Raw genomic sequence first — 27,641 nt, forward strand, 5'->3', positions numbered from 1 at the left:
CAATTTTATCCGAGCTCAGGACCGGCATATAGCAGGGATGTATTCATGACTGTAATCCATGGGTGTTCACGGGGAGGGTTTATCTGTTCTGGGGAAGGAAAAACCAGAGTTTCCGGGTGGAAAAAAAAAAAAAAAAAAACTACCTCTGTATGAGAGCGGCTAACTCACCTTTCGTCGAAAGATACCAAATAAAAGTTTATCATTGAGGGGAATCGAAGCCAGGTCTTTCCGATCAGTCCATTCTAACTGAGCTACGGAGGCTCTAAGGTAAACGAGCAGTCGGTTTAGTTGCAAGTGCAAGATGAAAAATATCTTACGCTAGCAACCAAAGCTACTATCACTTGTTATTGTTGTTGCTACAAGACTTGTATGTGCAAGCTAATTAAATGGTTCTAATTTGATGTGATATCATTTGCTGCACTTTTCTGATAGTAAGTATGCAGAAACTATATCCCCATTCGTTCCAGTTACCGTGGGTATAAAGATAAATCAACGGAAGTTGAGAATTTATTGAGGTAATTTTTCTCTCACAGAGCGGTGCATAGTTATGCTTGGAGGCAGATAGCGTGAATAAATTCAAAGAAAAAGATATGACAGCTAGTGTGATATGTAGAATCCCTCGATGAATCTCTTGTGATAACAATAATACAGTAGCTCCTCCCTTATCCGCGGGGGGGATACGTTCGAAAACATGTCGTGGATAGTACAGAATCCTATATATACACACACTGTTTTTTCCTATACATACCTAATGAAAGTTTAATTTATAAATTAGGCACAATAATAGATTGACAATAACTAATAATAAAATAGAACAGTTAACAATTTACTATAATAAAAGTTATGTGAATGGAATCTTAGTAACTTCAGCACACTTCCTTTCTTTTTTTTTTTTTTTTCTAGGCTTTCATTTGGCATATCCGAATTGCCAACATCACTACCCTTGTGCTTTGGGGCCACTATTAAGTAAAATAAGGGTTACTTGAACACAAGCACTGCGATACCGCGACAGTCGATCTGATAACCGAGAACTACTCAGAACGGCGCGCAATTCCAAATATTCTAGATTTCCGAAAGGCTGCAAGTGTGTGTGTATATGGATGCCGAGGATTGTATTCTCGAAAGCTCTCAGGTCAACTTACGAAACTTTCATAGTTTCAACAAACATTCGGCTTTGAAATAATGTTGGATCTAATATCCACTCTGGAGATGTAATTATAAATTGTTTTCCGGAATTTTCTATTTAATATCTTCGGACCGGGGTTGACCGCGGATAACTGAAACCACGAATAGCGAACTCGCGGATAGGGGGGGGGGGGGACCACTGTAATAAACTCATCGGTTATAAAAATTTGCATATAGGCCTAAAATATGTGAACCCCCCCCTTTTATGAACATAAGAAATGTTTCACTTGCTATTTCTTGTAATAACAATGATGCGGCACTACTTCGATACTTTTTTTCGTTCATTTTGGTGATGTTATCCATTGAGCTGATCATATTCCCTGCCAAAACAGTTGTTTGCAAACGTCCCTATTTGTTCCAGTATCTTGGCTTCCTTAATCATATTAGAATACTTAGTATGTGATGCCTGAACGCCCGCTGGTTGATTTCTAGTAGTTTCGTTCTAAAATAAATTATCCTATTTCAGTCGCGATAAAATAGACATTAAACAAGGAGACCATCCTTAAACCGGATCCAGGTGTTACATAGTGGGAAAAAAAAAAAAAAAAAAACTCATTCAACTGCACAGGAAAGAAATTTTACTGAGTATAACAAAATTTGTATTAAAGACTTAACAGGTTTCGTTGAGAGCAATAAATTCATTCAGATATAAAGAAATAGCACACAAACACAAGATATTTGCTATCCATCGATCCTAAATAGCCACACCACGTAGTTTAGGTTTGTTACCCCACCCCCTTTTTTTTTTTTTTTTTTTAACGGGACTATATTGATTGAAGTTATTGGTAAAGCAGACATTGCCTTCTTGGATGAACAATCTTATCTGCTGATTCTTTCTTTTAAGGTTACACGGTGATCAGCATTCATATTTATAAATTTAAGGACAAAAACACACGTGTTGAAAAGATTATTTTACTAATTATTAATAAAATAACACTTGGTTTCATATACGCATGTATCCTTCTGATGATAATGACTTCGATACAGGGGTCGAAACGTCAAGTGTTATTTTATTAATAATTAGTAAAATAATATTTTCAACACGTGTGTTTTTGTGTCGCTAAATTTATAAATATGAATATTATCTGCTGAAATAATATAATAATTGTCTTCGGTTAAATATAATGTTCGATTTTTTTTCAAATAATTACGTTATTATTAAATAAAGAAGCCGGATTCAGTCAAGCTCAAGTATTATTATTATTATTTCGTGACACCTCCAGGGAGTCCAAAGACTCATCGAGGGAGGGCACCTACTCTGCAACTCTCCGTCTCCGCGAACAAACGAACCGCAGTTATACCAACGCCATCTACCACCCACCACTAGTATTTTCACAGACAATCACAAACATCCATGCTAACGGCGGGATTCGAACCCGCAGTCTTTTGGCTAATGAGCGGATACGCTAACCGCTCGGCCAACCATCTATCATTTACATTACCCGCATAATGTGTTTTCCTTAACGCAACTTAAAAGCACTTTTTGAAAATAATGGAGAAAATACTCTTTTGTAATTGTGCAACGAATTAACTCAACTTCCAACAAGTTACCAAAATGCATTGCAACATTTCAAAAAAAAAAAAAAAAATTACTTCCTAAACATTTCCGAATTCCGTCTTGAATCACGTATTCTAATTAAATATTTTATCCATGAAAAAGAAGGGGGGGATAGTAAGAGCAGAGTCAAACTACTTATCAATTCGTTCAATAGGTTTGGAAAAGATTTGGGGGAACCCTTCCTTGTTGAAAGTTTAAGCTGCAGTAATCGTGCCCCAGTGACTGACAGTAAAACCGGTTTGGAGTGCTAAATGGTTCCTTCGGGGCAAATAAAAAAGTTGTGTAATACCTGTATTCCAGCTGGCAACCTTGACCTTGATAGTGTGCCGATGACTTTCGCTGATATTTCTCGAGAGTTGGTCAACTCTGACAACAAAGCGCAAATTCGTTTTTCGTTATATGTAATATCCATGATAGGTCCGCATTACATTCAGTTGTGCGAGTGTTAACGCTTTCCACAGAGGGGAAAAGATGAGAGAGAGAATACTTGCTTTTTTCTCTTCAAGGTCAAAGTGACTGAACACTCCCGACTTCATTTACTAGGACGATGACATGCGGCACCTGCTTCAGGTAGCTGCGGCTGTGATAACGCATCCTGCTATTAGGGCTCATTTCCTTCTTAAAATTTTCGTGTCACCTTGGCTAGTAATGGCAAACTTTCTCCATTGTAATGGCCGAGAATACTGACACCTGAATCAAAGTTCTATGTGCTTGTTATCGTATATTCCCGAGTCATTCCATTTCACAATTGTCTATTAAAAAAGCCGGACATAGTCCCAGACAAACTGCTTTGCAGGACAGTTACCGCTGTTCTAATTTCGCACGTCGCTTAGTTACAATTGGGGTAACTGGCCTGCAAACATTCGAAAAATTCACATCTTTTGAAACTGAAGACAATATTAAGTGCTATGATATTTTTTTTTTTAAATCTCGAATTAACAGTTCGCCATTTTACAACCATTATGTGGGAGTACTACGGTTGCTTATTATTGTTGCCTACAACCATCATGCTAATATCCTGCACTACGTTCTCTACTCATGTTCGCAATAGATTTAAGCACGATGCATCAGGGATATCTGATAGTTTGCTGTAATAAGAAGAGAAAAAGGGATACTTTTTAAGTGACATCGGATTTATATGAAACTAAAAGCCTCTTATATGAATTAAAAAAAAAAAAAACAGTCAAGAATGACTAGGCCAGAAAATATTTAGGTTCCGCGGAAAGGGAGTCGAAAACTGCCAGAATCAGCATACAATACGTCTTCCTTTAAATTTCAGTTTGAATTTACAATTCAGTTAAAAACAATTCAAAGTTTTATTAAATCCTAATAAAATTTACGAATGTGGTGTTCCGGCCGGTCAATCCGAGACAGTGGCGTATCTTGGAGGGGACCGAGCGCTCAGGATTTAACCTTTGGGGGGGGGGGGGGTGAGTTGAGTAGACGTTTTGCGAATACACACTACACATCGCATACGACCTATAACTGAGCATCTGCAGTGATCGCTAATTCATAAGTAGCACACAACATAAATAAAAAAATGAATTTTAATTAGGAAAAGATTTTTGAAAATTTTTCTAGTGTTTTTTCCTTTTCTTTGGGGGGTGCCCGGGCCCCTTGGACCCCCCTCTGGGTGCGCCACTGATCCGAGAAAGTAATTCAAAATTAATATATTTATAGCAATCTGCACTAATTACGGACAAAAAGAAATGTCAATGGTTTGTCTTAATAGCAAATTAAACATAATATATTTCCACTTCACGTATCGCTTTGCTGTTGTAGAGCTAACCTTGATAACTTCCCTCTTCTGAATTTGCACATGTTGGCGTAACCTTTATAACGAAGATTCTCCACTTTCGCCTGTAAACGAAATAATCCTTTCAGAGGATTCTGGCAAAACTTATTGAAAAATATCCTTGAAAAGTTATTTTACATGCAGAGCATTTCCAAAGAAATCCTGTATTTTATCAAAGAAATCTCGAAGGGAGTGGGTAGTATCATTTTCTCCTAGCCAAGCCCTTTTTCATAAAATTCCGAATTGCGAGCAAATAGCACGGGTGTCGTTAAGGGGGACTCCCTGGATCATTTTACCACCTAGGAAAGGTAAAGGAAAACCAAGTAGTTTCCTTGAAACTATATTGCTAATACCTGTTTTTTTTTTAACAAGTATCATTTGAATAAAATCATCATAGAGGTAGGAATCTAATCTTATGAATATTCAAAAGATTTTTCTTATTATTCAGTTAAGATGGACTTGAGTGTAAAACAACCGGTATCGAGATTTGACTACTGGTCTTATGCAGGGTCTTATGAATTAATAAAAAGGGATTGTCTCTAAACAGATTTCGGCATTTTCCAAGAATTCCCAATGAGATAACGCTTACCTCAGGCGTTCCACCTTACTAATACGTCGTAGAACCTGGAGCAACCTTCTTACCTTCAAGGTCGAGGTAGTCACACAAAACCGTCCAATAGGCCCAGCTACTTACGCAAGTCCGTTTTTTTTTTCTTTCTTTTCTTTTTATCAATACTGCATCTATGAACTGTACCCAAACTCAACCAGATTCACACTAGCCTCGTGAGTTTCAACGAGTGGTGCATACTCCGCAAGGTAAGCTTTGTGATTTTATGTTGTTTTTTCTTAAATTCGGGTCCATTCAGATTGATAAGAAAGCACTGACGTAATGTATTAAAATTTTTACTGCTCTATCAAGAGTTTTAATCACTTAACGGAGGATATTTTTAATTGGGCAAAAAGTAGTGAAGTTTTTAAGGATATTATTGTTATATAGTATAGTACATTATAGTAATTTTGTAGAATGTTACTTAAATTTTATTGAATTCAATTTAGAATGCTACTTCAAGATATTACTCCCAACTTTTATTTTTTAATATGCAAAAGTCCAATCAACGCAAACGATGCTAAGTTTTCACAATTCTAGAAATCACTTGCTTTAATATCAACTTTCCATTTTTGCGTAACAAGAGGACTGTTTCTCAAATAGATGGAGGAGGGGGGAAAGAAAGATATTCAACCCTTAACTAATGCGTGTAGATCCATGAACTTTAAGTTCAGCGTTCACATTAATGTTTCAAACCGCGGATCTGTTGTACATGATAACTTTGACCGCCTTACTTGTTCATGTTCGCATTGCCCTTACCACGTTCGTGCATGTTTAGCGTAAAGACGCTAAACTTTTTTTTTTTTTTTTTTAATTCCACTTTATAATTATGTATGTTAAACTAATGTCTTCGTGCAGACTTCTCGGTAATCACTATCCTGAAAATATAAAATCTTCCTATAATAAAAATTCTACTTGTGTAGTAGTCGAAAGCGGTTTGCAAAGTTTAGACAATTTTTTTTATAGTTTGTTCTTCCGATACGCCCTCAAAAATCGCCACAAAAAGCAATTTAATACACTTTTTTAGAAAAAAATAAAATGTTTGCTATATGGCAACGCAATTTAAACTGCTGACTTTGTCATATAAAATCACTGCAATTGTTTTTATAACAGCGGAAGTGCCTCTTCGATTATATTGGAAATTTAATCCTAAGGATTAAATTTCCTTAGGATGTCATGAAATTTTTTCTTCAAATACAACAGACCGAGCATAACTAAGTTAGGGGGGTAACCCCCCCCAAAAAAATGAAGTTATGACCCCCCCCCCCCCAAAAATACGCTGTTTCTCCTTGACCAAAACTCTCTTATGCTTTTCATTTAAAAAAAAAAAAAAATCATATCCCACAGTTTAAAAATGCCGAATCTTAAGCAAATATCGCTGTCTTTTACTTTTATCTAGTTACGCATCATTGTGTATAACCTGTTTATAATATGTTGAATTGCTGATAATTCATTCTTTGCTAAATGCGCTTCCACTTTTTGGTTAGTCACGAATTGACTATAACCGCGCTACGAGCACGATTTCTCTAGTTCTTTGGCAAGATTAAAAATAATTGCAGTCCCCCCCCCAAAAAAAAAAGGTTTGGCGTGTCTTTGTACTTCCTGTTTAGGCTCAGGTAGCGACTTACGTTTCTTCAGTATTTGTTTCAATAAGGAAATACCGTGAGTAGGCATATTTAAATAAATTATACCAGTTATAATTCTATATCAATCATAATATTATAATAAAAGTATCAAAGGCATCTTCAGTATAAGAATATACACATAAACACAAGAATGTAAAATGCTAATCGAACAATATCATACTTGGACAATTCCAAAAGGCGCCATCTAAGTTGCTAATGTAAAATAACTAAAACAGGTAATTAAATTTCCTAACTTATTAAAAAATATATACAATTAAAATAAAGTTAGCACTTTTACATCGGCTAATCTTTCATCTCTCCCACAAAGGGGATAGTGGAAGACCATGGGATCTGTTTTTAAAATTATACTAATAAAAATAATTTACATGAGTTTATCCGGTATTATAATTTATTTAAAGTTACTTCAGATTAATATTCTTCAAACCCATGCTATTATTGGCAAGTTAAACACACACCTTGTGTATCCCTTCTTAAACGCAAAAATATCTTTGTGGAATATAAATTTAATTTTATGCAACGATAGTGTGTGCAACATTTAAAAAATGCTATTCATCTTAATAGGTTGTATTATCCTTTAATAACAAAAAAGCAACACATAATATTAAAAAAAAAAAAAAATCTAGTCTGCTATTTCGTTTATTAGATTGAAAACCATCCCAAGCACTGCTTAAAAGACAAACGGTTTCTACATTAAAATACATTATATTTTTATATAAACTGATCTGCGTTTGAGTAGTTGCCAAACATACCATGGTACTTCAAATTTTGTGACGTGCTGCAACTATAAATAATTAAATCCATACTAAAATGATTTTTTTTTTTTTTTGCGAGAAAATACTCGAGTAATAATTGGAAGAAGAAATGTTCGAGATTAAGATCATTCTAGATCTTATTTTATGGCCGCCTTACATTTAATATGAAGTCATAAGTCAGTATTAACTACTGAAACAAATAATACCAATAAATAAAAATAAAATCATTCACAGCTTTAATGTGAATAAAAAAAGCTTTTAAACCTATTCTGAAGTTGTTCAGATTATTAGTTTTACACGTTTCAACGTCTTTATGTACACCAATTCAAATACACTTAAAGAGTCAGTTCACGTTGGAGTGACAAGCTGGAATTTCTTGATAGGGAAAAACCAAGTACCACAAACGAGTTAAATGAACACTAGGTGGAAAAACATCGATAAAAATTCCAGTCCACAATATTTCAAGCTCCAACCGTTAGGACTACTTTTAGATGCTCAGATGCCATTGGTATGGTCTTTTTAGAGAACGCCCACTTGTTAGTAACAGACGGATGTCAACGAAATTCTAAAAGCATTTGTTGATGATTGAAGAAAGCTATATACGGGATATATAATACTGTATCGTAAATCCTATAATACAACGAAACTCCAGCTCCATCTTCTGGTAAAGCAGCAAAACTGTCCAGTTATTCAGAAGAATACAAACATAAGCAACGGTTAGTTAGTGGATATCAATATGCTTTCAGAACTTGAACGTCTTTTCTTGGAGAGAAAGATCCTGTCAATTGGGGGGAAAAAAATCCAGTTGAAAAGATCTAAGCTCGTTATAGGTATTATGTCGTATTTAATTTTTATCACTGCTACGAAACCGTTCCGAAAATCTTTTCATTTTAGTTTAATTTTTCGTAAGTTTCATGAGGAAGATCAAAACAATGTCGGACTTAACTTGTAAAACATTTTTGACACAACTATCTTTACCTTTGAAAGAATTAAGACGACTCTGTAATGATCATCTCCTTAAACTGTATCAGTCCCAACACTGAAGAGCATTTGCAAAGTGCAGCTGATGTTTATTAAACCCATTACTGTTTAACTTGGCTTTCGTAAAAATATAATACATGGCAATTTGATTTAAACTTTCTCGATTACTTTGGTTCGTCTGATGTCTTGAAGAATTCACTCGATTTTCTTATAGTCGGTGGTTTAGTTGGCGTTTGTCAGTTAATAATGAAGTCTGAATGACCCATATGGACTGCTATCTGGAGGCATATCTTTTAAGATACCTTCCGATACCTGCTCTCTCGCGAGACTGCCGCAAGAGGGCAGTCTCATGTTAGCTAATATCGTTTCTTGAAGTGGTGACAATTTTTCAAAGAAGTACACACTGAAATTACTACTCTCTGTTCACTAGAGGTCTGAAATAACTTTAAAAAGTTACCATTTTTGCGTCTCTGAACAGAGCAAATGAATTGTCTAACTAGTCGCGATCTTTTGTAGATAAAATTCGCATTAAAAAAAGACAAAAAAAAATCCTCCTGAATCAACAAAATCTATCAAGTCCCTCAGTTCCCTACGGCTTTTTCACCCCGTCGTTTATATCTTGTATCTATTGCAAGGGCTTCAACAGCAGTGTTTATACATCTCGTACATCGCAGATTAACTTTCTACAGCTGCAGAGCTATCTCTCCTCTCTCTCGTACATTCAAGGACAAAATTCATAATTATGAATTTTGATATTGCATAAGCACATAAAATGTTCAATAAATTCAGTGAAAGTTGCATACATTGTCAAAAACCGAAGTAAAACGTTCATTTCAAAAATATTCATCCATGGCACTCATGTGAAAAACCATAATGAGAAAACTTTCCCACAATCTATTTCTCTATATACATTTTCTTGTTTTGTTTTGACAAGTTCAGAAGGAAATTGCCTCATAAAAGTTTCCATTCAAGCTTCGAATGTATTATCAATATAAACTGAACAATAAAACACCAGGTAAAAACCCCGAAGACCTTTATAGATGCCTATTAAACTCGTTGCCAGTCCGTTACGACTACTGTATTATCAACAGCTAAGTTGTAAGTCGGGTTTCTGAGTCATCCTTCATGATTCCCTGCCTTTCATATATCAAATAATCGTGTTTGTTATTTTAAAAATAAATGTCTTTGTGTGCGTAGACCAAAATACAGCACAAATAAGGCTCCCCTATTCGGAATAGACGGTTTCAGACTGCAGAGAGAGGGGGGGGGGGGGAGGCAAGTATTTTTTTTTTTTTTTTAGTTTATTATTTTCGATGCGCGTTGAACTGCACCTAATTCTTTTGCATTTTATTATTTTATCCGAATTTATTATATTGCAATAGTAGAATTGAGATTTTACGAGAGCTGTAGCAGCCCATGCGGTTCTACCTACAAATTCAATTTCAGATATCAAAAAGACAATGCACAAATACATCGAAGTGCGCGAGAATCAAGTAATTAAAAATATTCACTGTAAAGACACAAATCTGACCTTTCAGTTTTTTATTTAATTTTATTTGTTTGTGATTTCAGTTATTTCAGCTGATTTCGAGTTAATCTTTGGCTCGTGTAAGTAGGTTTTCCCTATTTCAGAAAAACGCGCAATCAGCAGTATCGCAATACAGAAAAGCTCTTCCTTCAAACATATGCAGCATACAGAAGCAGGTGTCGGACCTGGCAGCCACCAGGGGCCCGGAGTTATGTAGAAAAATTAGATCTGTAAGAACGATATAGATATTACACAATTCTGAAGAACTGGAACATACCACGCCGAAAGAAAGAAAAAATGTCAACTTTACCAAATGTAGAAAAAAATTTTAGGCACCCAGTAAATTTTAACATCAGGAACCCCCTTCCCTTCCCCCTAGCCGGCTTAATAATTCTAATTATGATTTAAAAGTGTGTGTGGAGGGGGTGGGGGAGATGTAGCAGTTGCTTACCGTATTGTCGCCAGCTTCCGTCTTGCACGTTGGCAAAATGTATTCCCTGCTGCGAAGGCAAAGAGTGTAAATCAGTAACCTTTCGATTCCCAAAAGCTAGGACTAAAACAGTCACTTTCTTCCTTTTAGGTAATAAAATTATGCATTGGAGGATTTCAATTATAACTGGAAAATCTGTTAGAAAACTAATTAGGATAATCTAATAAGATGATTATGGATGGTTAACTGAAACGAAAATTATGAGCGAGTAGGATAGCTGTCTCAAAAACTTTAGACAAGAGAAAAGGCTAAATATGCCCGTTGGTTTTGTCAGCATCCAGTTTTCTTTCTCCTGAACGACAAGGATCTAAATCAGCGACGTAAAGATCCACAATGGAGTTCCCGAAATTTGGAGTACATGCGACAAAATACTGCACAAATGTTGCGTAATAAATTGTTGTTATTCTTCTAATTTAAAATCTTTTACTCTAAAAAGTAATATCCGGCGGTTCTCCTTTCCTGGGTCAAAGTTCACAACATTAAGAAATCCAATTTGATAAGATTGGTTTAGGACTGCAGAGTTCTTATATCACACATAATTATTTGGCATGCCAGCTTCACTTTGTGTGAAGCTGGTACCTGATTACACAATAATACGTAACGATAATAAATTTAGTTTAATCCTTTATCCAAGTGTGTGCAAACAAAGTTTGCGCCTGAAAGTATCTTCAGGACTGGGGTAAGGTAGTGCAACTCCTTGCAAAGGTGGAGCAAGCTACGAACACTCCTATCTCAGTATCTCTTATAATTTGGCAGCTCAGGAGCTGCCAAATCTCCTCCTATAGGAGGAGATGACCTTGCTAATGCTTGGTATCTCCACTTGTGCCTAGCTTCCACTGAAGAGACCTCAATAAAGGTCGAAACTAGTCTGGGTAGTGGCCCTTCCCTTAATGCATAACATTAGACATATCCGCAAGGAGATGTGTTTTGCATTATGGGAGATGCTTAGATAGGGGTGTTGGTAGCTTGCTCCACCTTTGCAAGAAGTTACCCGGTGTTGTACCACTTTACCCCAGTCCTGAAGATACTTTCAGGCGCAAACTTTGTTTGCACACACTTGGATAAAGGATTAAACTAAATTTATTGCAGTCTGACCAAGTGAAAAATAAACTTTCAACATAATGTGTGACTGTTTTACCCTCAAAACGCTCGTCTTTCAAAGCATTGCATCATTGCCTTTTTTCTTATATAACTTTGTCGTTTTAGGATGTTCTGGAACTCGTTCATAAGTAAACAGAATAATTATGATAGAAAGTTGAAGACATAATCCCCAAACTGGTTTGCTTTCTCATGTTTAAGTATATTAGAGCTACATCTAAAGGCATATAAACTTGAAAGGCGTTTAATTTTTTTTTAAACTTTTTGCATGTAGAATCCCTTAAGGGGAAAAAGAAACCTGTTTAGAAGATTAGTGAATTATAAGCTTAAAATTTGACGTTTTACTTTTGCAGTTCAGTTTGAAATGTAGAAGGATAAAAACTAAGTTTCGTCTAATTCTCCTGATTTTTACGGCATCATTACTGGATAATATTAACAATAATCAGAATAATATATATTTTTTTCGATCTCGAGTATTTAATGTACATCGTTTCTCTTCTAGGTCAGGAAAGGTTGAAGAATGGCAGAAAAAGAAAAACAGAAAAGCCGTCGTCGATGTGTCATCAATCGACGCTTTCTACCCTTGAAAATCCACTATTTTCTCTACTTTGGCGGTAAGCTCTAATATAAAATCAGTTTCATTATTTTCTAAACATGAAAAGGAAATGGCGATGTTCGAAATCTGCTTATTACATTCTAGTAATATAGTAATTTGCAAGCCAAGCAGGTATAAATTGTGGTATAAATTTCATTTAGATAGGTTGCCATGGAGATTCTCAGTTAGCTTCCGTGCTTCTTACTGAGCTGAATTTATACACTAAATTCTTACTGTATCTTACGTACAGTAAAAAAAAAAACTTGCAGCTTAGTATAAATTGATTTTCTGTTTTACATCTTTAAAATTCATGAGTTTTCAAATTAAACTATTAAAGCAAAATAACTGAAAGATTTCAAAAGGTACATAAAGATTTTTTTTTTTAACCGCGCCACTTCGTTGTAAAAACTAATGTTATTTAGTTTCTCTTTTAACCTCTTTACCCCAAAGGCAACTAGTGATGAGCGTGTTGTGCTAAACCACAGCTATTGCGTATGAAGAGAACAGCAGGTGCATGATCCAAGTGCTACACATCTTCTGTCCTAGTCAACATGCACTGATTCTTATTGTGCCTTAATGATTATTATTAAAGACTACCTACGCAATTATAATGGTGGTTTTTCTTTTTTCTTTCTATGCACTAGTCAAGGCTAAGCATTACAAAAAAAAAAAAAAAAAATACAACTTCAAGACCTTGGTCACTGTTCAAAAGCGACATGGGAACATCAACTGTAGGTAAATATGCCACAGACTAGGTTGCCTGAGGCTTCAAGAAACAAAAGCTTTTCTCTCACTTGAAGTTTTGTGGTTAAAATATAGTAAATGGAGAAACCAATACACAGTAATAATCTGGTAATAGGCCTAGAAATAGCACTAGAAAGTTGAAAACACATTACTCGTCTTACAGCTATTGTAATCTCTAATTATAGTATTTTATTATGCTCGCCATTATTGTCAAGAGAAAAGATCTGCAGCAGATTAATGTGCGAAATAGCTGTATCTATGGTTCCAATGTTATCAACGGCTTAGAGACCATATCCACGACAATGCAAAGATATTTTTTATAAAATAAAAGCAGAAATAGCATTTGATCATTTAATTTTAGGCCTACCTAATGTTCAGTTGATAAGAATGTGGGGGCCCCCACTTTCATCGGCCAACTAACCAAGGTTGGCTGCAGTTTCCATATTAAGTAGAATATCCAATGCATGAATAACAAACAAATAAGAAATGATCCTAGACCTTCAAAAAAAAGCGAGTTTCACATTAGCGTTCTGGTATACTAACATACTCATCATCACAGCAACGGGTGCTAGAGATTTGTCTAGCGTATTGTTTATAACATTTTGTTACTGAAATGATTTGAGACGAAATTCGAAATTTCGTCTCAAATCATTTCAGTGACGTTGATATTTTTAGTAAAGATAAGGTCCCGATCACCAAATTTCATAAGAATCGTTTTTGTGCTCTCCGATGAAACCAATGAATCTAATAGTTGCTTATACACTTATTTGTGAAATTTACCTAAAAAAAGGAAGAGATTTATTGTATTATGTTAAAGGGATTGACGTCTTGATTTGTTCTTGATGCATTGATTCTTTAAAACAAATCTACATGGTGGCTGACTTGTCTAGGAAACGTATAAACTTGAATACAGCCAATGCGATATGCTGTTTACGAAATATGAAAAGTCGCATCATGGAACGAAAAATCGCCGTTTCCTTTTTACTTCTCTCTTCTGAGAACTTGAGTGCAGTTAACGGCAAGTTCGAAGCGAGTTTCTGTCGACACGGATAGAAACCTGAAAATCTCGCCCATAAATCGCCCTAAATTATAAGGAAGTTGTAATATGTGCAATAGGGAGATCTTGCACAAATATTACATCTTCTTTCGCTTGTGTTATGTAATGTTATTCTGGTTAAAATACACCAGTTTACTCGGTGATGCTACAACCATGAATAACGCGAACCACGAGTCGGTTTAGTTGCAAGACAATTTTTGTCTTGGTGTACATCAAATCGTACATACCGTCAATATTTATATCGAATGAAATGCCTGGTTTCTATTTGTTACCAAATCAAAGTAACCAAGAGATTATTTTGAGAGAATAAATTCAGTATCCGACACTTAAGGTAGCTTTACCTTGAGCTTTGGATGCTTTAGAGTTTTACCAATTAGGTATGTCTATTTGAATGTTTATTACATTGAAATAGACATTTAATAAATATTTACAAGATAAAACTAATACAGCCAAATATGAAGGCGATATAAAAGAATAAGAAACTAAATAATAAATAACAAAATAAGACTGACAAAGCAAAAGTATTGGTAAGGTTATTCTAAACAACTGGAACATGACTTACGGAGCACATAAACGAGTATGTGTAGGAGAATGATTAATTGAAAATCAAAGAAAAGTTTGTGAATACATAAATATACCAGTCATAGAAAGAGAAGACTGAGAGAACTATTTTACCAAATTACTCGTATATTGAGGCGAAGAGAACTAGGTCTGAAATTAACACACCAATTTCATGTCTTTCATTGACTTAGAGAAGGCTTTCGATAGAATCAGATTACAGGATGCCCTGAAAATACCAGTATCAAGAAAAAAATACCACAGCAAATCATCGAAATGAAAGATATGTATATACACGCACAAAAAAAAAAAAAAAAAAAAAATGAATGTGTAATCAGATACCAGAACAAATACAGAGAAAATTCCTACAAAGAATGGGATCAGACGAGAGATTCTTTAAGTCCATGATTATTTAATATAATCATGGGTGAAATAATAACGGAATTTCAGAAACAGAAATTTATACGGAATAAAAATTAAATTGGGTTGGATATGCAGATGATGTAGCATTACTTGCAGAAGATGATCTTCAAAAGCAATTATTCAAATCCAATATATGCTGCAGTTTTAACATGCGAATAGTCAAAGCTATAACTGAGAGGAGACCTCCACATAGCCTTTAAAGGAATGCGGAGAACCGACCAGGGCTTCTGACCTAATGTCCAATCCTCACCTTCTCGTAGTGCACCCTGTTGGGTATCTACCTGGATACTGAACGAACGACGATGGGCTGACAATTTGGGATTTAGCCGACCAAATTGTATTCTTATTGGCTTGTACCATAATTTTGTATATTGGTTTAACATGACAAAATTTCATGCCGGCTGGGGGCGTCGCCCAGTTACACAAGCCCCCCCCCCCGTTGTTTTCGCCAGGGAACCAGGGCGAACAGCGAAAAGTCAGCTATTGGAACAAATCTGAAAGCACACCCCAACTCAACATTACCAGAGTTAAAGATCGGTACCATCAACATAAGAAGCCTGAATGGCAAAGAAATGGAGCTAGCCGAGGAATTAGATAAGTACCAGATCGACATAATAGGGGTGACTGAAACAAAAAAAGACAAAAACTGGTGAGATCTTTCTGAGCAATAAATACAAAATGTTATATCCAGGAAATGACAATCAAGAAAAAGAAGGATTAGCCATAGTATTCAACACAAAATACGAGGCTAATCTTCTTGAATGGCAGGCAATCTCAAGTAGAGTGATGCAGGCAAATATAAGAATGGGGAACAACGAGACATTTGTGCTTATGGTCCCACAAAATGTTCTACTAAGGTAGAAGTGGAGGAATTTTTTGATGCTTTAGAAAAAGCAACTGACACAATGAAAAAGGAAACGTTGGTCCTTGTTGGGGATCTAAATAGCAGAGCAGGAAATGATTGTTAGACATGCAAAAATATTTGGGAAAATTTTGGAGCAAAGCTAATAATAATGGGAAATACCTGTTGGATTTCTGCTCAGGACATGGACTGGTTATTACTAACACCATGTTCCAACATAAAAATGTGCACAAATTCACATGGAGAGAAGAGGCAAGGAATAAGAAAAGTCCCATTGACTATGCTATTGTTGATAGCGATGTTTTCTCCCTGGTGTAGGACACCAGAGTGTACAGAGGATTTGAAATTGGAAGTGATCACTATTTAGTCTTGAGCAGGATAAAACTGAATTTCATATTGAAAAGAATAACATGTAAGAAAGTTCTAAAGCGAATAAAAGTTAAGCAACTCTCAGATGTGAACTGTAGACTAAAATATACAAAGCTTATTGAAGAAAAAATGAAAGTTTGAGAACAGGAACCAGGAAAAAACAGGAGTCTAAAGGCTAAAGAACAAGCGTTCAGTTTATAAAAACCAATTTAAATAAACATCCGAAATGGAACCCTGTTATTAAAGACCTAATATTGTATCGTTATAATATGTAAAAATTTCATTCCCCCCCCTTGTGTGTGTGCACGCGCTCCATTGAACAAACGTAAATATAACTTAAATATATATTTTACTCTTCAAATTCCTTATTATTTTTTTAATATGTATCGATTTTTCCGAGTCTAATTTCAACTTGTTTTCATTCCAGCTGTGGCTTCCGTTCTTCCCTACCGAAATGTATTCGCTAAACAACTCGGAATAACAGCTACTGCCATAGGAATCTCGATGACTGTGTTGCCTGTCCTGAAAGTAATTGCCAGTCCCGTTTGCGGAGCCCTTGTAGACCACTTTAAGAAACTGAAATTAGTTCTCCTGATTCTTGTTACCTTGATGGCTATTTCTCATTTAGCTATGATATTTATCCCTCCGATGGAAACGGATCATCTGACCAAACCGTCCGTAAATGTCAGAGTACATTGTAATGCAGGTAGAGCAAGAGCAACCTTTTTGGGGAAGTACAACAGTTCTTGCATATCGCAAGCACTTTCTCAAACGGTGTCACTTTGTGAAGCGAGATGCGATCAGTGCGACGAACCGACATTAAATGTCGTTAACATCAATACTTCCAGTAACCTGAAAATTTATCTCCATGACGCCATTAGAAATGAAGCCAACAATTCTCTACTGGAACTAGTATTTCATAACGTCTCTCAGGAAGAAAATGGACGGGAAGCATATAATTTTAACATCCATCTCAGCTGTAGTATGAATTGCACTCCTAGTATTCATTCTTGCTTCAATGATATCCATAGTCTGGACACAAACCCCGAAAGTGTTTATACAACATTGCAATTCTGGTGTTTTTTCTGTCTGTTAATGGTCTCTGGAGTGACCATGGCTGCTGCAATTTACCTTTCTGATGCTGCCTGTTATGATATGTTAGATGACAAACCGGAAAAGTATGGTACACAACGCATGTGGGGAACTATTGGTTGGGGATGTGGAGCCTTTGCCGCTGGTTATTTCAACGACTTAGCCACAGGTAATTCTGAGTATACAGATTACTCCCCTGCCTTCTATTCAATGACCATACTCTTGGCTTTGGATATTGGAATAATTATGAAAGTTGAAGCCAGAAGTTCTGCACAGTCTGATAATATCGTGAAGGACATTGGAAAACTTCTTCTTCAACCCCGAGTTGCTTTGTTTGTTATTACCGTGTTTTTTGTTGGCGTACTTTCTGGACTGTTTTGGACCTTTCAGTTTTGGTACTTAGAAGATCTTGGAGCCTCGCAGTTAATGTTAGGACTTACTCAAGTTGTTGAGAGCTTCTTGGCCGAGCTGCCCTGTTTCATATTTGCTGGCAAGATCATCCAAAAAATAGGACATTTGACTGCAATGACACTTGCCTTTCTGTGTCTAGGTTTCCGCTTTATCGGATATGCCTATATCCGAAATCCGTGGCTTGCATTGCCTCTTGGTATGTTTCATGGACCAACGTTTGGTTTATTTTATTCTGCCATGACATCTTACGGCAATCACGTGGCTCCTCCTGGAACAGAAGCGACTATGCAAGCTGTATTAGGAGCAACATTTGAAGGAATTGGTAAGTTGTCTAATTTCTGCAGTTACTAACTCCGGTTTATTAAATTCTGAAAATTTCGTCAAATCCTAGAGATAACAGCAGTCTTTCAATGATATTATACTTTTAAAGCGGAGGGATATGGAAAGTGTGATTTGGTGGCTATGGAAAAGAGATTTATATCCAAAACGATATAATAATTATTATACAGGTATCGTAGGAGATATTTTATTCCCACAATACATATACCTCTCATTAACTGATGAAACAAGCACAACTAACAACTTATTCCACCCATTCACCACCTTCCAAGCAAACAATTTTGTCCAGCACCCTTGCTAACCACACTCTTACACAACTTCCACGGGAGACCGCTTGTTCTCTCCCTTTTCATGTACTGAAAAGCCTTCAGTGTCAATCCTAAAAAAACCCTTTAATAATTTATATGCTTCTATCATGCCTTCTCTATTTCTCTTATCAGTTAATTTTTGAAGCCTACAGACCGTCAATCTCTTTTCATAAGGAGCAGTCCGTAAACCTGCCACGATCTTTGTCACTCGGCTCTAGATCCTCTCCACCACTTGTTCATCCCCACAGAATCCGGGACTCTAGATCTGTGCGCAGTAGTCTGGATGTCTATCCACTCTGTTGGCTCCTTCCCAGTACTGACACTTAAATTAAACAGCTTGATCAGAGGTGGATAATTCCCTTGCACATTCTCGTAATGCACGGGCTGATATGAAGTCGATTTTCTTATGATATGGGAACCTCCATGGAGTTTGCAGACTCATCACGAGAGGTCCGCACTACGAACCATTATTTGCAAAATATCTTATCGCTACTTGAACTGATTTAATGACAATGCACCCACGTCCGCTTCTAGCAACCTATTCCACTCTCTCCAAGCAAAATCTAGTTCCCATGCCCTTATTAACCCTACTTTTATACGACGTTCAAGTGATGCTTTGCGCTCTCTCTCTCTCCCGTCAGATATTGGGGTTATATAAGGGGATTTTAATCCCTCAGTAACTTATGTTTCTATTATATCCCCTATTATAACTTTTTGTCCATTTAAAACTGACATAAGGGTTTCCGAAGTTCAGACACTCTCTCCCGTCACATTGTCAATCTCTAAAGTGAATTATTTCGGGATGACCGCCTTAATCCAAATTAAAAAAAATCCAAAAAAAAAAAAAAAGTGGGAGGGGAGATGTGTTTAAATAGTGAATTTTAAACCAGGTCACATACTGCCAAGTACTATTTCTACTAGGCATACGCAAATGACGTGAGAGAGAGATTGAGCAAAAATTAACTTGATGAAAAATAAGATATATCGGACTTGATGGGCTCGACCATATGAAAATTTAAAATGAGAACATATGCTTTTTTAATACATAAGGCAATCGCATAAGCAAAATTAATTGGGTATAAATCCATAATGATTATTTAAATATACAAAGCTGCATTCAACAGCGCTTCTAAATAACATGACTATTAAAATTCCATTTGCACACAACTATTACTAGCAATTCTATTAAATGTGCTTTATTGAAGTGTTTTTATTTCATAGGAGCGAAATTAATTAATAAACAAATAATATTTCGTATTCAGAAATCACGGAACACTCAAAATTTCTGTATTCGTTATTCTATGCCTGAAATTCATGAAATAGCGAGCCTAAGAAATCATGGGTCTTGTGTAATGAAGCAGAGGTGTTCTTCGGATAAAATGTCAAGTCCTTGACTTGAGCTATTGACAAATAATTTTTCTTGACAGTTAATAAAAATGAAATATTTCGTAACATGTCATTATTTTTTGTTTTGCTATTATTATATTCACCGAGATCATTAGGTGGGCCGGTAAAATGGACAGGTATAGTTATGTAATTCCATGCACCTGTTCACAAACTTTTTTTTTTTTTTAACACACTAAGTTTTAGTAAGCGTTCCAATTACGTGCAGACTATAATAGGGGTACTTCTGGTGTGACTGAATGTCTACAGTTCTATTGTTGACTTAAGGAAGCAGAATGACAATTCCTTGAAGTTCACTGTTAATGACTAGTATTATCTTCAGTTTTTTGTTTTAGAAGATTAATCTGGTTTGTCTTTCATTAATTACACCCCCCACTTCTCCCTTTGTTCCTCGAAGAACAACAACAATCACTTACCTTTCTTCAGCATTATCGCAATTTTCAACAGCACCCTTCTTTGACGCGCGCGCACACACACACACACAACCTTCTGCTATATTCGCGTAATTGTGTACATTTAATTTCAAAATTGAAATAGTTGTACTCTTGTACATAAAACAGTGCTCAGAAAAATAGCATACTATGCATACAAGTTAATCCGAAAATCGACACACACACAAGATATATAAGTAGAATATTTTAAATCTTAAAAAGGATATGTGGATATCATGCCGTTTTGGAATGGAATTCCAGTCAGGTTTAACAATTTCATGAGACTTAATTTCCCTACCTCGCAATGGAAAGTTTATGGCATCATAGTTACTTCACGTTCCAACTGCGATTCTTGATATAACAGAAAAACATTTTTTCGTTAAGGTTACACTGAATGGCTAACTATAGTGTTATTAAACATTATTATCGGCAAGTATTTTTTCCTGATTTGGAAATGGTCTTCTGCAACTATGGATTTAACGACCCCTGGGGTCTGAAAATGTCAGTGCTATGAGCGCGCGAATAGGATTTAATAAAAATGACAATTTTAAATATAAAGTATATTTAAAAGTATTTTTCAAGACTAAAAGTAAGGTGTGAGAACCACATTCCATAAAGAAGAAAATTGTGACTGGCTGATAATTATTAGTACTTAATAATTTTAGCTTATTAAGTAATAATAATTATCAGCCAATCATAATTTTCTTCTTTATGAAATGTGGTTCTCACACCTTACTTTTAGTCTTGATACTTAATATTACCGTAATCATTCATTAGCTTAAACTGTGGTATTTACCCTCTTCTATTTAAAAAAAAATCATATTATATATTAATTTATATTATATTATAAATTATATATTATTTTAAAAAAAATTAAAAATTAAAAAAAAACGGGATCCCCTGCTGCTCCTCCAGTGACTGATCGCGGGAATAGATTCCACTGCACACAACTCGCTATCTACGCCACTAACGGATATCTCCAGCCGTATTCTCATACAGAGTAACACTGAATGCAATGTTACAAATACGGAATACGGCTGGAGATTACTGTCATCGTAACAAGAATCGGGCCAGTCGAAGAATGCAATGTCCCTTCACTTCCACCGTATGGAGGAGCTTAATATTTATTAATCTGATATTAATTCATTACTTCATGAAATTCAATGACTGAGTTTTTTTTCTGACTCAGAATTTCTTGAATCATTTATTTAATCATTACTGATTTATAAACAATTTCATCTGCTTAATGCCAGCGGAACTGTGATGTTTAAAATTGACACTTGCTGCCATCTACTGGAAAGTAATGAAATGCTTGAAATGTAAAGAATAATATTATTTTAAGTAAGCAACGGATTCTATCGCCATGGTCTATTCAATTTTACGAAAGGTAAATGTTATAGGAGTCTCGGTAGATCAGTCGGTATAGAAGAAGCCCTTTGGTCGAAAGATCTGGGCTCGATTCCCGTCTATAGCGTGAGGAACCTTCATTTGGTCTCTCTCGACTAAAGGTGAGTTAGCCGGTCTCATTTGGAAGTAGAGGGTCATTTTCAAAAAATAATTACGACAATATGTGGAAGAGATAGGGTTCTCACCCCCATGTCGTTATGCCCGTTCAACCAAGAGTCACATCATGGTAGTCAACCTCCTGGATAGGAGATGGCACATGAGTGGGATGGGAAATATTATACAAGCACTGCATGTTTTTTTCTTGTATAAGTTTATAATAGATATAATTTGCCAGTTAGTATTAGAAGTTAAATGATTGATTGGATAAGTGTATTAATATTAATTACATTAATACTGATACTCTTGCAAGAAATGTTTCAATTTGATTCTGAGAGGGGATCACGTGATAAGGACAATTATAGGCAGTGTTTGCAAAACAAAAGTCGGTAATGCATCATTCTGTGCGAAAACTAAACGGCGTGAAAAATCTAAAAAAAAAAAAAAAAAATCCCAATGTGTTCAGTTAAAAGAGGCGTGTTAAAAAAATATATATATTATTTTAGCTTATATAAACCATGGAAGCAATTTCAAATGCCTTACTGTAGCTTGAAATAAAAATTTAAATATGAAGCACTTTATTTTTATTTTATTTTGGTTTCAGGTGTTGCTTTAGGAAGCCTGATAGGAGGAATAGGATTTGACATGTATGGCGATAGAACCACTTTTCTTGCTGCTTCCGTAGTGAGTTTTGTTATTACCGCAGCGAGTGCTGTCATCGACCGTTTTCTTGTATGGAAAGGAACAGGCAAAAAGAAAGGTAAGATAATAAAATTCGGGTACAAAATTCAAATGAAAACTCATTACATTAAAGGCGGGGGGGGGACATAAAAACTAAATATTATCAGGAAACGCACTATAAAACGGAAGTGTAAGATCGAGCAGGTACAGAGACTCGGGGGTAATGACCTTTGATAAAAAGTGATCGTAGTAGTCAAACTGTGATAACGTTTGGCTGATTATTATTATTTTTTTTTTTTCATGGACAAATATAATGCGTAATTTCAACTATTTGGCCGTTGATAGTACATCCTTTATAAATGCATGTCTATCACTTGCTACAGGAAGTAAATCACGGACAACGAATTTTTAGTGGCTTTCGTTTTCATGAAAAAATCGGAGAGAATATTTATCACTTTCTTCCCTACTTATTTTGTTTCACGGTATCATCGAATATTTTACATATAGTTCCTTCCCGATTGAGGACGAGTCTTGTAATTAGACAGTTGGTTTAATATAAGACGGGAGTAATACAAAGTTCTGTGACATAACTTTGACTCAAGGTGCCACACCCAGCAGTCTGGTATTTCACTAGTTAGCAGCAATTACAAATCAAGACAGATTTAACGATGTTACCTTAAACAGTGGCCTAGATAGTGGGTATATGTTCCTTTTGGAGTCTGTTTTAAAAAGATATCCCGCGAGGATGGATCAATAAGAAATACGTAACGGACGTCATTTAAATAAAGGCAACATAAACGGTATTAATACTCGGTATTCTGTATTTTTTTTTTAAATGCGTTTCCTCTGCTTCTCTTCAGACGGATCATGTTGAAATTTATTCGAAACCTTTCCTGAAATCTTCCCAGCTATTTCAGTTTTCGTTTTAAACCATTTTTAGACAAAACAACTCGAAATTGCAACTAAACTCCCCCGGAGATGATGTTAAATGAAATTCTGGTATTTAGAATCGTAGCTAACTTTTCGTATCCCAATTTTGGTTACATTTGGTCCATTTTTAGTGTCGAAATTTAGAACCGATTCAAAATAAAGTAAAATCATGTGCTACGAATCACAGCCTACATAAGCTAAAGTAGTTCTAGGTTCAGTTGCTGTGCCAATGAATGATGACTATACATGAATGATATAAAATACTGCTGAATAACTGACTCAGATCATTCCCATACTACACTGCTCAAAACAATTAGTAGATATTTTGATTTTCTTGTAAATTATAAAGTTATAAAAATAATTTACAAATGTAACACATTTTATTTTAAAATATTGCTAATATACAACAGTGTAGAACACGCAACTGTACAAAATCATGTTAAGACTTGTCAAAACGTGTCTTAGCCGTATTAGCATGTGAAGGTATAAAAGCGTGGCTTATTGCGCTCACTTCCACAGTGCATAACTATCATTCAATTGTAAACTTGTATCACCTACAACCTATCATTATTTTATTAAAAATGATGGTGCAGCATGATATCCCGAAATCCATGGCTTGGAGAGCCATTGGTCAATTAGAAGCTGGAGAAACGCAGCAAGTGGTAGCCGAAACGTGTCGTGTACCTCAAAGCCTAATTTCACGACTTTGGAATCGCTTTCTGGAGAGGGGAAATGTTTGCCGAAGACAAAGTCAAGATCACCCATCATCAACAACTCCAAGAGACGATTAGTATTTGCTATTGCTTGCCAGAAGAAATCGAACACTTAACGCAGCACAACTTCGAAGCGAACTCGCCGCAACAACAGGGAGGCTGGTATCGAAACACCAGACAGTACGAAATCGTCTTCATGCCATAGTTTATATGCTCGAAGACCAATGGTTTAAATCACAAAAGAGGAGCCAGAAGAATTTGGGCACAGGAACACCGCAATTAGTCAAATGGGGATTGGGCTCGTATACTCTTTAGTGACGAGTCCAGGTTCAGTCTGCAACCAGATAACTGACTTGATATGGCGCGAAAGTGGAACAAGAAATAATCCAGTTTGTTCGTGAAAGACCCCAACATCAAGGTGGGAGTTTGATGGTATGGGCTGGAATAAGTACAGGCGGCCATACTGATCTCTATTTTATCAGAAACGGTTCCTCGACAGCCCAAAGGTATCGCGATGAGATTTTGGAACCTATAGTTCGTCCATATGCTGCTGCACAATTGGCCAAGAATTCCATTTTACGGATGACAATGCCCGTTTACACCGTGCAAATTTGGTACAAGAATGGTTTGAAGAAGGTATTGAACGAATGGACTGGCCTGCCTGTTCACCGGATTGTAAACCAATCGAACATGCCCGGGATGCTTTAGGTAGACGCGTTTCTGCTCGACCGGTGCCACCACGATCGCTTCAAGAGCTCGAAAGTGCTCTCAAAGAAGAGTGGGGAAATATCCCACAAGAACTGTTTCATCATCTTATCCGGTCCATACAATCAAGATGTACCGCTGTTAATGGAGATCATACGCCTGTTAAAAGATTAACAAAAGTGTTTTTGGCTGTTCTTGTTAAAATTATTTCACGCTAAAATGTATAATTTATTAAATTTGTACTAAATATCGATTATTTAAAGAATATCTCATCAATTATACCCTATCCATAAGTAAGAAATATTTATGCATGTATAAAGTACCCAATAGTTATAATTATTTGCGGAAATTTATAATTATCCGACAAAAACTAAAATATCCCCTAAATGTTAAGCAGTGTAGAATTTCATTCCTTTCAAAGTGGAATGAGTTCAAATGCAGCTCTAGTTCCTTACCTTTTTTTCTGTTTCTGTAACTAACTATTGCGAATTACACCACGTTCCATGTTTTGAAATTAAAAGACACTAATCCGCTCCTTTTCATATTCCGAAATGCATCGAAATTACTTTTAAAAAAAATTACGACAAGAAGCGCAGTACATGTCTTAATATAAAAATAATCTGAAAACTTCAACTTTCTCCTCCGCACATCCCCCTTCCCAAAGTAGGTTATTATTTTGACTCGTTTTCATTGGCTGATCTATATATTTATTTAATGCTCTTACCATTTATGCGATCTGATTTTTTTTTTTCCCTTTATTTTTTCCAGAACTTAAAGAAGCAGCGGAAGAGCCAATGATGCCTCAAGGGAACACTGTAGTCTGAATGAAAAACATCACATAAAAGTTGTTTCGGAGCTGTTACAAAAACAGGATTTTTTTTCTCTACAGTTTCATCAGGAAGGTGCGAACGGAAGAGGTCTTCGATTGCCGCAAGTGGCAATTATAGTCTGGTGCCAATTTTTCCCACGTTGAATAAAACTTAGCTTTCAGGGGATATCGAAAAGGGGAAAAATCGGCTTTGTACAGTTGATTATTTGTCGCAATTCAGAGATTTGAATCCGTGCTTAAAAGAGGGGGAAAAAAATGCAGTTTTTGGTTCAAGACTTGTGGCACAATAACTCCACCACTGCCATCACAGCTAAAACTGTTTCAGCTGTAAGTTCCCTAATATTCTCAATTTGTGCCAATCAACAAAAAGGAGAAAAAGTCGATTAGCGTAGATCGGCAGAAAAATTCAGTTGATAAACAATACGAAAAACGCTATCATATCAGATCGATAATAAATGTACCGTCATGTTGAACTGCTTGTATTATAGTTGAATTTTATTCGTTTTCTACATCGTTCATTTTCTTCCAGTATTTCAAGCCTACTAATAATTATAAAAGCTGTTTTTGATAATCTGGGTTTATTGTCCAGCGTCACCACAGATTTATGATTACTGTCTACATGTAAAATACAAAGTACGTTTTTAAATATTTAGGTTTTGTAAATTTTCACTGGGAATTGTACATTCGTCCCGTTAAGAGTCGCACAGTTCTATTGTATAAATACATCTCCGTGTTGGGAGATAGAAAGAAAAAAAAAAAACTGAAATAAATCTGACAGTTATCCTTTCTTGTCTGTTTTTGTCATTTAATTCAGCTGACAGATAAAATATACAGTGAGTAACAACTTGATTCTCGTCTTCTGCTCACAAGCTCCAATCATTTTTTATATAATGATTAATTTCTAATATTACAATTGAAGAAGAATCAAGCAGTCAAATACTCACAAATACAGTCAAATCAAATACTAAACTCAAAATTCGTATGTCAGGAGGCCCAAATCTAGTTTGTTCTATAAAAGGAAGTCATACATCATAGCTAGAATGATGTTTGACTTTCTTTTTATAGAAGAAAATTATAATACACACATTATTATATCTATTGTAAATCTTGCATAGATATAAGATTTATAGTAGGGTTTCTTTCTTAACCAAAAGATGGCGCCACCAATTCCTGCAGGAAATTTTTATATTATATACCAATTTCAACAAGAATGATTATTAAGACGGAGAGACTCATCGAGGAAGGCCACATACTACACGCACCAGCTATCATACTTATTCTTGAATTCATTCACACTGCTTGCACTCACAAAATGGCAGTCCATTCCAATCACGCACCACACCACCCTATGAGAGAAAAATCAAGCCCTCACTCCCTTCTTAGCAGCATTCATTCTCAGCTACCAAGGATGCCCTCTTGTCCTTTCCCCACCCTCCATAAATTGGAAAATTCCATCAGTTGATATCTATGCCCCTTTCAGATTTGTCTCAATCATATCACCCCCCCCCCCTCTCTTTCTCCTGTTTGCTAGTGTCTGCAGTCTACAAATTCTCAACCTGTCTTCATAATCAGTATTCCACAATCTTGATATCATTTTTAACACTCTCCTTTGTACTCTCTCCAATATATCAGAATCACAACGGAAACCAGGAGATCAGATCTGCGCACAATAGTCCAAGTGAGGTCTTATCAAGGCCTTGTAAAGAGGCAAAATGACATCCCTGTCATTACACGTGAACGTTCGTTTCAGCATTGCAATTATCTTTTGAGTTGCATTTGCAATCTTTGCTGCATGACTCTGAACTTCAACTTCCTATCAACTAACTCCAAGATCCGTAGCCCCATCAGTTTCTTCTAGCCTAATCCTACCAATATAATACGACACTGGATATCTAATCACGCCGAAGTGAATGGCTTTACATTTACTGGCATTGAACTGACATTCATTTTCCCATGCCTACAATTCCAGCCTATTCAAATCATTCTGCAAGCACTGTACATTAGCAGCATTCCTGATTACCCTAGTCAAATCCTTTCCAATCCAATA

At 35.9% G+C, this 27,641-nt stretch overlaps 1 protein-coding gene across 3 annotated transcripts in view; it reads left to right on the forward strand.

Moving 5' to 3' along the window:
- Positions 1-26,381, forward strand: part of LOC150100225 (major facilitator superfamily domain-containing protein 6-like) — a 29,957-nt gene extending 3,576 nt beyond the window's left edge. For 2 of the 3 annotated variants that reach the window (XM_090402819.1, XM_090402820.1), the window contains exons 2-5: positions 12,143-12,254; positions 16,676-18,073; positions 22,341-22,496; positions 25,534-26,381. In XM_090402819.1, coding sequence (XP_090258945.1) covers positions 12,161-12,254; positions 16,676-18,073; positions 22,341-22,496; positions 25,534-25,589 — 1,704 coding nt within the window. In that variant the 5' untranslated portion in view covers positions 12,143-12,160 and the 3' untranslated portion in view covers positions 25,590-26,381. Of the gene's footprint in view, positions 1-5,298; positions 5,355-12,142; positions 12,255-16,675; positions 18,074-22,340; positions 22,497-25,533 lie in introns of those variants that run through there. The other variant, XM_090402821.1, reaches the window with a different exon arrangement.
- Positions 26,382-27,641: the final 1,260 nt, after the last annotated feature.

Source organism: Typopeltis vanoorti, chromosome 13, assembly GCF_054136105.1.
Source record: "Typopeltis vanoorti isolate ZY-2024b chromosome 13, IOZ_Tvanoo_1.0, whole genome shotgun sequence".
NCBI lineage: Eukaryota > Metazoa > Arthropoda > Arachnida > Uropygi > Thelyphonidae > Typopeltis > Typopeltis vanoorti.